At 44.5% G+C, this 14,147-nt stretch overlaps 1 protein-coding gene across 1 annotated transcript in view; it reads left to right on the top strand.

Moving 5' to 3' along the window:
• The first annotated feature begins 320 nt into the window (after window positions 1-320).
• Window positions 321-14,147, top strand: part of RIMS4 (regulating synaptic membrane exocytosis 4) — a 66,703-nt gene continuing 52,876 nt past the window's right edge. The window contains exon 1 of the mRNA XM_015563951.1: window positions 321-470. Coding sequence (XP_015419437.1) covers window positions 321-470 — 150 coding nt within the window. The remainder of the gene's footprint in view (window positions 471-14,147) is intronic.

The raw sequence follows: 14,147 nt of genomic DNA, 5'->3' as shown, positions 1-14,147 counted from the left end.
GTCTGTGTACTCAAGGGTCGCAGGTTTGATTCCGGCCAAGGGCATGTACCTTGGTTGCAGGCACATCCCCAGTAGGAGTGTGCAGGAGGCAGCTGATAATCTCATCGATGTTTCTAACTCTCTATCCCTCTAATTTCTTTAATTTCTTAATCAATAAAAAATATATTTAAAAAAAAAGCTTAAAATAAAGAGGCAAACCTTGAAGAAATAGGGATTTCAATAACCAACATCTTTGTCATAGGCATTCATCATCACCCTCAGAAGCACCCCATCACCACCACAATTTATCACACTACTGTCACACCACCATTATTATCACCATGTCACCAACGACCATCAATGCCACCACCAACCCAACCAAGCCCAAAGTTGCCAACAGCAGTGAAACCACCACCACCACCACCACCACCACCACCGTTACCACTTCTATCATCTCCATCTCTATCATCTTCACCATGAAATTATCATCAGTATTGTTAGCGCTACATAGTAAATGATTAGGGGTCCCACCTGGGTGACCTTCGTCAGGCTGGTATCATCACCCCCTAGCTGCTGTAAGAGTTGGGTTACTCACAGGTCACAGCTGCTCCATTCTCCTGAGAATTCCCCTCAGCCAACAGAACTTCCTTGCTAGGAAATGCCTGGAAGTTCCACTCTGAAGGCATCCTGCACCTAGTGACTGACTACCTGGGATGTACAAACCCCCTGATCCCTTGCCTCAACTCTGTGCGAGTATTCATGCTCCAGAGCTCTATGGGATCAGGCTGAGGCTAGACCTCAGCAGAACCCACATTTTTTGCTCATCTTTCTCTCCTGTTCTAGTCTGAACCCCTCATTTCTTAACAGGTTTCACCTTGAGAAGTCCCTCAATAAATCATTTCTACAAGAATCCTTTTCCAGATGGGAGGGGGGTGAGTGGGAAGGGTGAAAATGGTGAAGGGATTAAGAAGTACAAATTAGTCATAGCCCATGGGTGGAGGGGGGCAAAGAGGGAAAATGGGGGACATCTGTTAATACTCTCAACAATAAAATAAATTTAAATAATTAACAACTAAAAAAAAAATCCCTTTTACTTTAAGAGAACCCAACCTGAGATATGTGACTGCCACTTTAGTCAATGCTATACATAGGACAGCAATCGCCAACCTTTCGAACCTCACGGACCACCAGTTGGCGACCGCTGCTCTAGGAGACAGGTTCTGGAATGTGTTCCCTGGCTATATCCCCTTCTTGGAGAAATTCTACCTGCACAGGCAGTGGTGTGCTGGAGCTGGCCGGCTCTATCTCATGAGGGCCCATTGCACCCATTCTTCCCAGCTCTGCATTCAGTGACATTACATTGGTAGCTTGAAATCAGCCATGGTGGGAGTATTTACACCATGAAAATTGGCAAAAAATTTGTTGTTGTTGGTTTTTTTGTTTGTTGTTTTAGGGTGCTGGTTGTTAATTACTGGCATACCACTGTGTATAGGCTACCATGCCATTCCTAACTTTTGCTGAAATTCCAACCCAAAGTTGAAACTTAAGGGTCTGAGACAGACTTCTATCCCTAGGGAGACTTATCTACAAGTTATCAGTGGTGCATAAGTTATGTGGCCTTAAGCCAGCAGATAACTCATGGCATCAATAAATTGTGGTTAGTTGGTAAGGCGAGTTGAATGATAATAATCATAGCTACCATTTATTGAACGCTAAGCTAAATTTGTGTTGCACTAAGCATTTGTGTTGCATGCATTATCTTGTATAATTCTCATAATACCCCTTGGAGGAATAAAATCTGATTCAACGAGTTTGAGGAGGTAAAGTATTTGCTCAAGGCAGCAGTGTTTGTTGGTAGAGAAACTGGGATTCACCCCTCCATCTTCAGACTCCAGATCTCATGAAGCAGACCTGGGGGCCAAGACAGGCAAAAACCACAGGCACGATGTTATGAGGGAGTAGAAACTAGAGCAAGTAGAATGTGCTCATCAGGATACTTTGGTTTCAACCAAACTTGAACTAGCTTCCACAAAAAAAGAGTTCATTTGGCCAGACCCATCCTTAGGAGGGGCAAAATGGGCTGGCTCTAGGACTGACTAAAAAAAGGGCCTAGAATCCCAAACCAAGCAATTTCTCTCTCTCTCTCTCTCTCTCTCTCTCTCTCTCTCTCTCCCTCCCCTCCTCCTCTTCCTTTTCCCCACTCTCCACCTCTTTGTTTTTCTCTGCATACTGACATCCTGCCAAGCAGGGGTTAGGGGAAGGCTCTCCCAGCTATCCTGGACGCTTGGCCCCATCTGATTGCAGAAGGTAGTTGTCCAAGGCATCCAGAGGGTAGTGCAATCCTGAACCCCGGGATTCATGCCAGGTGACTCTCTGATCAATGAAGAGACAGAGAGATTATCAAGAATATGAAAAATCTTATAGCTAGGGGGTAGTCTTCAAAGCGCATCTTCTCTCCTCATGACTGGAATTCCTATACTTGCTCCTGGTTCCTCCTGGGCAGTAGATGGTGTGAAGTGGAGGAGGCATAGCATAGGTTTGATGTCACAGAGATCTAGATTCTAACAGTGGCTCTCCTGTGCCTACCTAATGCATTGATTGCTTGAGAAATATTTGATGGTTAACTGACAGTGTGGCTTTGGGCAAATCACGTTATTTCTCTGAGTCTCAATTTCTCATCTATAAAATGGAGGTGACCATCACACTTAGCTAGCAGAGTCATGAAGATTAAATGAGTGAGGTGAAGCACCTGGGACATAAATGGTGCTTAGTCAATGTTATTTTCCTTACCCACTCACTTTTCCAGCAGAATCAGCTCTCCTCTGTTACATCATTTCCAACTTGACTAGTGGCCTCCACTCTTACCCCAGGCTATAGGGTGAAGGAAAATCAATTATATTAAAAATAGCTGGATACGGCCCTAATTCCTTACATAAGTCCTAAAGTCATCTCGATCTTTCCTTGCCACCCTGGCTAGCCTCCAGACCAATTAAACATTGATGTTGTAGCTATACTTATCTTCTCCTCCCACTTCCAGCCAAGCCTTGGACATCAATTCTATCCTTCAAATAAAAATATTAACCCTCACATTGTTACTCCAACCATCATGTTCTTGTTCCACCAAGGATGACAGAGAAAATGACTCTATAAAGAAAGGAAAGCTTTCCACAATTTCTTACTCAGCCACAGATGTGTTATTGCAATCCCTAGCTGCAACTGAGGCTGGGAAATGTGGGAATTTTTCTAGTAGGCACCTTTGATGGCCCCAATAAAACTGGTATTTCTTAGTAAGGAAGAACTGCTGATTCTCGCCGTTATATTTTTGTTTTGTATTTAAATATATTTAATATTTACAGGTAATCTTATATACCAAAGCTTCTTTATTCTTGAATGATTTCTTTTGATCCACTTCTTGGTTGGCAGGATTTCATGGTTGGGGTGAGCTGAGGCTGGGACCCCAGGAAGCACCCATAGAAACCTGCCTTGCACCTCCCTAATGTCTTCACTGCCTTGGAATCAGACTCTGAATTGAAAGAGAGTCGAGGTGGTCCAAACCTGCTTCCCTCCCCCAGGCAGAAGCTGTCCCTTAAAAAGAGAGAGGAGGCAGGGGTAGCTCACTGCTGCCAGATTGGCAGCCAATGTGCTCCCTGGAGGCCTGGTATCTGGCTGGCAGCAGAAGGACAACTTGTCTGGGATGGTTTGTGTAACACCTCCTCAGCAGGACTCTAAAGTCGGAGGAATTTGTCTTAAGGGTGTTGCTTGAGTCTGTCCTAGGCACCTCAGGGTCTCCAACTTTTCCTTCCAAGCAGGGCTGGGCACTAGCTTCTCTCCTCCATGCCCTCTATTCTTGGAACCATGGAGTCTTGCCTACAAGACCAGACTCAGCTGGGCGCCCAGGACTACACACATTTGAACAGCTCTGCCCACCCCCACCCCCGGAATCCCAGGCCTGGACTACCACTGGCTCTCATGTACATGTTCCCCTCTCCCACCCCCTCCAGTAATGAACTTGATATTATTTTTCCTAATTATGAAGATAACATAGGCTCACTGAAAAAAAAGAAAAAGAAAGAAATTATACTCAGTAAAAATCACTGCTAACATTTTTCTGATGTTTTCCTACAGGACTTTTTTCTGTGCATTATGCATTTTTAAAGTGAGATTTACTTCTATAAACGTATAGAAAGCACACAAATTTTAACTATACGACTGCATGGATTTTTATGTATGAATACACTGATGTGACCACAACCCAGACCCAGATCTAGAATGTTCCCAGTAGACTTCCCAATTAATGACCTCCCCACTAAATCTCGATCACCATAGACTAGTCTTTTGTAATTTTGAACTTCATGAAAATGGCATAGATGCATTTTTAAAATTAAAATGAGACATAACTGTTTGATGTCATGTTTTTTTTTTCCGCAGTGAATTTATCATGAGTGTTTCCCTATTTCATTCTTCTTTCAACAGTTATTTTTCATGGCTATGTATTTTTTCATATGATTCTATGTGATTTGTTTACTAATCCCTCAATTTTTGCACATTGAAGCTTTTTCTGAATTTTTGTTATTTTAAACAGTACTATTTGAAGCACCATCTTTCACATAGTTTTCCAGAGGGTAGGATAGCAAGGTGGTTCAGAGCATGGGTTTGGAGTTAAAGAGATCACGGTTTGAGCCCCGGCCTGTCCCTTACCGGTTACTAGAACTTTCACAACTTACATCTCTTTGAGCCTCAGTTTCCCCATCTGAAAATGGACATGATAATACTCATCTCATCATGTGTTGCTGGAAGGGATAAATAGGCGAAGTGTAAAGTACTTAGCATATTGCCTGGCACCGAGTGAACACCCAGTAAATGTTAAGCTGCTATTATTCATCTTCGTGTTCACTTCTAATTATTTTCTTAGAAAAAATTCCTAGAAATAAAATTGCTGGATCAAAAAGAATGCTTGCCTTTAGGGTGTTTTTTTTTCTTACCACAGTTTGCCAAAATGCCCTCCAGAGAAGCTGTGCCAACTCACAGAACTACCAGCTGTGTGTGAGGAAAAGGCCAGGAAAATGCTAGCAGTGAATGGTGCCCTTTCACCATTCTATCAACAACGAGTATCACCACAAAAGAATGAGAAGGAGAAAGAACACAAAGAAGGAAAAAGAAAAAAGAAACCTTGTCGATCAAATGGGGGGTGGGGATGGGGTGAAGAGGGACATCCCTTAATGTTGGTTTGCTTTTAGTGAGGTTGACCATTTTCTTTTTTTCTATTGGCCATTTGTTTTCTTCCTTCATTTGGAAATTGCCCTGATCAGGTGTTTTGCTATTTTCTTTCTGTTGGGACATTTGCTGGTGTTTCAATAGCCAGACCATTACCCAATTTAAAAAGTCCTGTTCTGCCAAAACCGGTTTGGCTCAGTGGATGGAGCGTTGGCCTGCGGACTGGGGGGTCCCAGGTTCGATTCCGGTCAAGGGTATGTGCCTGGGTTGCGGGCACGTCCCCAGTGGGAGATGTGCAGGAGGCAGATGATCTATGTTTCTCTCTCATCGATGTTTCTAGCTCTCTATCTCTCTCCCTTCCTCTCTGTAAAAAATCAATAAAAAAATATATTTAAAAAAAAAGGCCTGTTCTATCCTGCATGGGTGGCAGTTCCTATAACTCAGCCATGGATGTGTTATTGCACATCTGGGCCTTGGTCCCCATTCCCCAGTTCTCACCTTGGTGGTCTGCCTGATTTCATGGTTCCTATTTTTGCCAGGACCCCCTTTCACCACATCTTGCCAGCCTGAGATGTATAGGCTCCAGAGCAACTAATAATTCTCTCTCTCTCTCTCTTTCTCTCTCTCTCTCTCTCTCTCTCTCTCTCTCTCTCTCATTCTTCTAAAAAATAATGCTAGCATGTTTGTTCAGCATTTGTTTAGAAGAGAGATTGGGTGATACACGAAGGTGGAGTTGAAATGGAAGACTCCATGTGGCAACAAGCAATTCAGCTCTGGCCCTAAACTTGCATAACTGGCTTAATGAAACTAGAGCCCTGCACTTAGACAGACCCATCTTCCTTGGAAGGTCATCTTGCAGGCTAAATAGTCTCCCCACACTCCCCCAATACTCCAAACAGTTTTTTAAAGTATCAACTTTAAACAGGTATAGTGACATCCTTGAGAGGAGTTCCGGTCAATATAATCCTCTCCATCTCATTTATCTCTAAAGTTGTTTCAGCACCTTCTATAGATTGCACTCTTGGTAACTGCCCCTCTGACTAGTACCTTACTGATTCTGCCTGGATTTCTGAGAGCTTTGGGGTCATTCCTTGTCAAAGAAGTGATCCAGGAGGAAAGGCCATGAAGGAAATGTATAGGAAACCTAGTTGTCCTGAAAGAAGACACCATTCCCAGCTATTAAATTGGAAAATATTTTTTAAAAGGAAGAGAGAGAGAGGAGAAAAGAAAATGAATTATCTTGAAATTAACTTAACTACTAAAGAAGATTTTAAAAAAATATATTTTTATTGCTTTCAGAGAGGAAGGGAGAGGGAGAGAGAGAGAGAGAGATAGAAACATAAACAATGAGAGACAATCATTGATCAGCTGCCTCCTGCACACCCCACACTGGGGACTGAACCTGCAACCCAGGCATGTGCCCTGACCAAGGAGATTTTAAAAAATTTCCTGGATAAATAGAGGATCTGGATCAATGGAGAAATATCCTATGTTTGTTGGAAGGTAAGACATAATTGGCATTGTAATTGCGTCAATTCATATATTTCTAACTAAATATTTGTAGGAGATAAATTGGATAAACCAACTTTAAAATTTGCAAGGAAAAGTAAGTTCCCACAAGTAGCTAGGATGAGTATTCTCAAAAGGTCTCACCCAACAGGCTTTGAGACATACTATTAACTCTAAGTTGGCAAAGTGTGCTATTAATGCAAGAACTATAGACCAATAGAACAGAGGAGAAGAATTCAGAAACAGACCTATGTATATGGATATTTGGTATGTGATAGATGCGGCAACATAAATCAGTGGGGAAAGGATGGGTTGTTTGAATGGTGTGGGGGAAAGTAGCTCCACTGGACAAAATAAAAATAAATTAAATTATATCCTATCCACACCACAAAAGGACAATCTTTAGATGGTTTAAGAAGCTATAAAATATTAAAAGGCAAATCTTTATGATATTGCATTAGGGATATCTTTATCTTTATGATATTCATTTCTTAAATAAATACAAAACGTCCAAACCATAAAGGAAATGATTGAAGGATGTCAATAAATGATATCCCATACAAAACTATTGAATGATTGACAGATTGGGAAAGTGTATTTGCAGCAACAATCAATAAAGGATTAAAATTTAAATTCCACAAGAAACTTGGCAGTAAATCAGCAAGAAAAAAACTGGCAACCTAACCGAAAAATGGGCAAACTCAAGCCAAGAGGAACTCAAGTAGTGAATAAACGTATGAAGAGAAACTCAACTTATTCATAACCAGAGAAAGAGCAATAAAGACAATAATGCCATACTGCTTTGCATTCATCAGACTGGCAAAAAGAAGAAAGGTGATATCAAGTGCTGGCCAGGAGTAGGGAAATGAGGCACTATTGCCTTGTAGCCACTCTGAAGAGAAATTTCAAAATATTTAGTCAAACTGAATATATTTTAATCCATTATTTTTTAAATTGTGGTTCATGGCTCATTAATATGTTATAAAATCAGTTTAGCATGCTGTGAGCAACATTTTAATCCTCACCCAAGTATATCAATCGGTTGCTTCCCACACCTCACCCACACCCCACCTGCACTCCACCCCGGCCAGGGATCAAACCCCCAACCTAGGTATGTGCCCTGTCCAGAATCAAACTCTCAACCTTTCAGTGTACAGGAGATGCTCCAATCTACTGGGCCACACTGGCCAGGACTGTGATCAACATGTTAAAAAGGAAGTTGAATTAAATAGAGTAAAACACATCAGAATGCTTTTCTCATAATAAGGGTAAGTGTTATTTCACAAAACTTTTGTTTTACTTATGTATGTGGAGGGGGCCTTACCAGATTATGATGTAAAATATATTTCTTATTTTGAGTCCTAGTCAAATAAGTTTGAAAGACACTGGTAATCCTACCACCTCGCAATCCCACTTCTGCATAGAAACTCTAGCAAAGGTAGATAGCCATGAAGATACCCATCACAGAATTGTTTATAAAGCAAAGTGATGGCAACCAGTTACATTAGTCTGAAAATAAATTTTAGAAATGAAGATAAAAACTAAACAGTAGTTCAAGTGAATAAATTAGAGTTACATAAATTAACACAGATCTAAAAATACAGTACTGATCGACTAAAAAGAGGCAATAGAATGAAATACATAGCATGGTAGCATTAACACCAGGCCTATATCCACCTCCCTGTCTGCCCCTTTCTTCCTCGAATCAGACACGAAGACAAATGCCATTAAAATCTACATTTAGAGGTGGTTTCAAGAAACAAAACAACCAGCGGTTCTTATTGAAGGCAGGCAGGGAATGTCAAACAGGTCATTGGCAGGAGATACCATCAGGTGAGTGTATCCTTTGGGATGCTTTTGGTGACCAAAGAGCCCATAGTAATATGTATTAAACAATAATGCTAACAGTTAACACTAAGAGACTAAGTAGGGCAGCTCCAAGCTTGGTTAATTCGGTGGCTCAGTGACATCATTAAGGATCTGGGTTCTTTCTTTTACCTGCTCTGCCAAACAGTGTTTCAGCTTTGTCCTAATTTAGCTTCCCTCCTGGTTGCAATGAGTGTATGTCCAGCAATGAAAAAGGTAATGTTCCTCTGTACATGTCTATTTTTCTTTTCTTTTTAAAAATTATTTATTGGTGAGAGAGAAACATCAATATGTTGTTCCACTTATTTTTTTAAATATGGTTTTTAAAACTGATTTTAGAAAGAGAGGAAGAGACAGAGAGAAACATTGATTGGTTGCCTCCTGTATGCACCTGACTGGGGATCAAACCGGAAAGCCAAGTATGTGCTCTGACCAGGAATCGAACTGGTGACCTTTCGATGCAAGGGGCCATGATCAACCAACTGAGCTACAAGGGCTGGGACTGTTATTCCACTTATTTGTGCATTCATTGGTTGCTTCTTATATGTCCCCTGACTTGAGATTGAACCTGCAACCTTGGCGTATTGGGACAACACTCCAACCAACTGAGCTACCAGGCCAGGGCTAGTGTGTCTATTTTTCAAGAGCGAGGGAAGCCCAAATTCCACTCCCATCACATTGATTATAATTGAGTCCTACGTATACACCAAACCCTGGCCAAAAAAAAAAAAAAAAAAAAAAGGGCTATGTAGTGTGAATTACCCCAATAAAAACAGAGAAAGAGGTAGGGAGATGGATTTGGGTAGGCAATCCACCACGTATGTTTCAGATGACTTCAAGAAGAAATGGGGAAAAAAGAAGAGGAAATGGAACTGGGAACTAAAATATCAGGCGGCAAGGCTGATTTTCTCTGTTCCTCTCTACAGGGTTCTTTCTCACTCGCTCCTGCTTCTCTGCACAGTCTGGCTTTCTTTGCCCCACATGGCCCATGACCCAGACAAGGCTCCTTTAACCCACGTTGATTTTTCCTCCCAGCTCAAGTACCCAGACCCCGCAGTACTAGCCAAGGTAGGCTAATTGCTGCAACAAGCGAGTCTGAACTCTCAGTGACTGCGGACAATAAAATGTTATTTCTTGCTTACATCGCAGTCCAATTTGGGTCAGTGTGTGTGTGTGTGTGTGTGTGTGTGTGTGTGTGTTGGTTGAGAAGATCCAAGAAGAATGGCAGCCCTTGATGCAGGGGCTGCTACAGGTGAAGCCTGGCTTGAGGCAACCCAACCCAGGTCTGCAATAACGCCTGACTTAGTGGTAGAACTGTAGGCATGAGCTAACCAAGAAAGGGGAAATCACACCAGGAGTCCACTGCCTACCACTATATTGTTGGCCAGAGGCCCAGTCCACTTTGTTAGCTGCCTTCCCTCCTCCACACTGTCAGCTTCCGGGACCCCCTCCCACTCTTGCTAGGTGAGTAGGCAACCTGGAAGGCAGCAGGGAAAGCATTGGCTCACATCAGGTATGGCCACTGTAGGGCATGTTCCGAAGAAGCACTGATTCTCCAGGTGCTGCAACAGATTTGTCCAAAGTGCTATGTAGCTTTAGGCAGTCTCTTGCACCTTCTGGCCTCAGTTTCCCTTTCTCTAAGAAGATGGAGCTGGATGACCGTTAGATCCTTCCAGCACGGGATGTCTGTCTCTTACAGAGGGGGCTGCCCTGTCCTTAGTAGTAGGAGCTCACACTTGCAGAGCACTCACTGTGTTTGGGCTCTGTTCTAAGAACTCCACATTTATTCCTCGCTCGATGATAGCACACTGTGAGGCACGGTCCCCATTTTATAATGGAAGAAACTGAGGCCCAGAGACGTTAATTCACTTGCTCAAGATTACCAGTCCCTTGTGGCATATAATATTTATCCCAGAACTTAGTGGTATAAAACCACAACCACTTACTCTGTGGGTCAGGAATCTGGGGAGGGCTCAGCTGAGTAGTTCTTGTTTGAATGTCTCTTATGCAGTGGCCATCAGAACTGAGCTGGGGCTGCCCCGAAGTGGGACACCCCAGATCACTCCTCACATGCCTACTGCTAATGCTGGCTGCCGGCTTGCAGGTCAGCAGGCCTTCCTGTGGCCTCTCCAGCACAACCTCTCAGGGCATTTGGACTTCCTATATGGAGGCTGGCTTTCTACAGAGTGGGCAACCTGAATGAGTCACAAAGAAGCAGCAGGACGCTGTCTGACCTAGCTTCAGACGTTGGCATAGCACTTCTTTTGCATTCTACTGGTTATAAGCCAGTCACTAAGGGTGACCCAGTTTAAGGGACAGGGACACAGATGTTACCTCTCAATGGGAGGAAAAAAAATGTGCACACGTGTTTTAAAACCACCCCAGGGATTCAGCTCCAAAGGCTGGCTCATTGCTGGTCTTTCAGACATTCCTCATGGGTCTCACGGAGGGTTTTGGGTAGAGGAGAGCCAGCTGCTGGTTTCAGTTTTCACAGGGTCCCTCTGACTGCTGGGTGCAGTAGCATGACGCCCAGAGAGGAGGTTGCTGCAAGACTCCTGGGGAGAAATGACTCTTGGGGAGGGGCGTGGGGAGGAGAGGGATGAAGAGAAGTTGTCAGATTCTGGATACATTTTGCGTGTAGAATTGATAGGAATTGCTGATGGATTGAATGTGGCAGGTGAGAGAAAGAGGGGAATCAGAGATGACTCTAAGATTTATGGCCTGAACAGTGGCAAGAAAATGGAGCTGCCAATTACCAAGATGGGGACGATCGGGGGAGGAGAGGCTGTTGACTCATAATTACCGCACCAAGCTGCTCTCAAGCTAGGTCTGGTTCTGGGGAAGAGGAGAGGGATCAAGAACATTTACCTGTGCCAGACACTGTGCTGGGTGCTTCACATATTGTGGTAGGCAGAATTGTAAGAATGACTCCAAAGATTCTGGCCCTGGCTTAAGCCCCTTCTGTTTGAGTATGGGTAAAACCTCTGGATATAATGAGATATCACTACCGTGATTATGTCACGCTAGAGGCCTGGTGCACAAAATTTGTGCACTTGGTGAGGGGGTCCCTCAGCCCAGCCTGCACCCTCTCGCAATCCAGGAGCCCTCAGGGTATGTCCAGCAGTCAGATATCCTTAGTGCTGCTGCAGAGGTGGGAGAGGCTCCCGCCACTATCACTGCGCTCGCCAGCCATGAGCCCAGCTTCTGGCTGAGCAGTGCTCCCCCCTGTGGGAGTGCACTGACCACCAGGGGGCAGCTCCTGCATTGAGCATCTGCCCCATGGTGGTCAGTGTGCACTATAGCAACCAGTCGTTCCACTGTTCAGTTGATTTGCATATTAGCCTTTTATTATATAGGATTAGAGGCCCATTGCAGGAAGATTCCTGCAAGAATAGGGCTTCCTGAGGCTGGAACAAAGCAGGACGCTGCCTTGCTCTCTCCCATCTCTGCTGCCTTGGCTCTACTCCCGTCTCCGCTGCTTCGGCTCCCTCCCTTCTCCACTGCTTCACTCCCTTCTGCAGAGCTTAGCTTCCTTCTCCGCTGTCTTCAGTCTTCGCTCTGTGCCTGCATATGCAAATTAACCACCATCTTTGTTGGGTTAATTTGCATACTTGCTCTGATTGGCTGCTGGGCATAGCAGAGGGATGGTCAATTTGCCTGTTTCTCTCTCTTTTTTTAAAAATATATTTTATTAATTTTTTTACAGAGAGAAAGGAAAAGGGACAGAGAGTTAGAAACATCGATGAGAGAGAAACATCGATCAGCTGCCTCCTGCACACCTCCCACTGGGGATGTGCCGGCAACCAAGGTACATGCCCTTGACTGGAATCGAACCTGGGACCCTTCAGTCCGCAGGCCGACGCTCTATCCGCTGAGCCAAACCGGTTAGGGCTGCCTGTTTCTCTTTTATTAGTGTAGATTATATGACAAAGGGAGATTATCCTGGTAGACTTCATTTAATCACAAGAGCACTTTAAAAGTAAAATGTTCTCATGTTAGTAAGCAGAAGTTAGGGAGAGTCAAAGTATGAGAAGTGTTTGACATCCTGATGATGACCTTGAAGATCAAGAAGACCATGGGCAAAGATCAGAGAGATACTTCTAGGAGCTGAGAGAGACTCCAGCCAATAGGCAACAAGGAAACAGGAACCTCAGTCCTACAACCACAAGGAACCGAATACTGTCAACAACCGGAGTGAGCTTGCAAACGGATTCTTCTCCAGAGCCTCCAGCTAAGACCCCAGTCTGGCTGATAACTCGTGAGGTCCAAGCAAAGAATCCAGGTGAGCCTGCTCAAACTTCTGACTGATGGTGTTGTAAGCTAATGCATGGGTGTTGTTTTTAAGCCTTGTAGTTTGTTATGCTGCAATAGAAACTTATTTTACTTAATCCTCACAACCATCCAAAATGGAGGGTCCCATCCCCATTGCACAAATGAGGAACAGGTAGGTGAGGTAAAGGGGCTTTGCCCTGGGTCACACAGTGCCACAGTTGGGATGGAAGGAATCTTACTAACTCACCAGGCTGCTTCACAGAGGGGGTGTCAGAGCATCTGGCAGAGGTTAGGCTGGATGGGGGCCTCAGCTCCTGGTCAAGGCCAGGGAATGGAGTTCCAGTTTCTGATTGCGATTGTGTTCCTCTCAGGGGCTCTGAGTGACTGAAGGTGTATATGTGGGAGTGTCTGTGTGAGCTTGGTTGGGTGTGTTTCATTGTGTGTGAGTCTGAGCGTGTCTGTGCATCAGAATATAGCTGTCACTGGGAGTGACTAAGTTGTGTGTGGTATGTCTCTGCATGATCTTAGCCAAAGGCCACGAAGCAATATGGCTGTGTCTCACTGTGAGCATGTGTGTGCCCATTGAAGTGTGTCTGAGTGTCTCCCTCTGAGGGTCTGTGTCTAAGGGTGACTGTGTGAGTCTGACAGTGTTTGCCAATGTTTGTGTGTATGTGTGAATCAGTGCTGAGAGAGCCATCACTGCGGGGAGGCACTGAGTATGTCTGTGCAGGTCTCAGAGTGTGTGTCTTCGGAGTCTGAGTGCCCATGTGTGTGAATTCTGGGGTATCTGTGAGTAGTGTGGGTACATGAGAGTGTGTGTGCCGGTTTGACCTTCTCTGTGGGTTTGTGTGAGACCTGAGGGTCTGTCTCCCTGTGTGGCCAATGGTGTCTATGCTTGTTGCTCAGTGTGTGTGCAAGTCTCTGGAGGTGAGTCTGTGTACCCACGTGCATCTATCTACCTGTGTGGGTCTGTGAGAGTCTGAGGGTGTCTCTGGGTGTCTGGAGTCTGTCTGTGGTTGGTTTGGCAAGTGTCTCCGTGAGTGAGTACATCTGGGTGAATCTCTCAGGTGTGCGTATGAGGCTGAGGGTGGCCCTGATGGATTTTGCAAAGTGAATGCATTAGAGCGGTGCCTGTTTGAGCTCCTCCGTGGGTTCACGCGTGAACCTGAGGGTCTCGCGTGCCGGTCCCTCCTAGCGTGTCCCTTCTGAGCGGGTCTGTGTCCCTGAGTGCGGCCTGTCTCGGTGGGTGGGTGACCGGACGCCTGCATCGGGCCAGTCTGAGGGCAGCGTGTGGGGTTGGGCACGGC

Source organism: Myotis davidii, unplaced genomic scaffold (assembly GCF_000327345.1).
Source record: "Myotis davidii unplaced genomic scaffold, ASM32734v1 scaffold199, whole genome shotgun sequence".
Classification (NCBI taxonomy): domain Eukaryota; kingdom Metazoa; phylum Chordata; class Mammalia; order Chiroptera; family Vespertilionidae; genus Myotis; species Myotis davidii.
The sequence above is the reverse complement of the archived record's forward strand: the minus strand, read 5'-3'. Positions and strand labels throughout refer to the sequence as shown.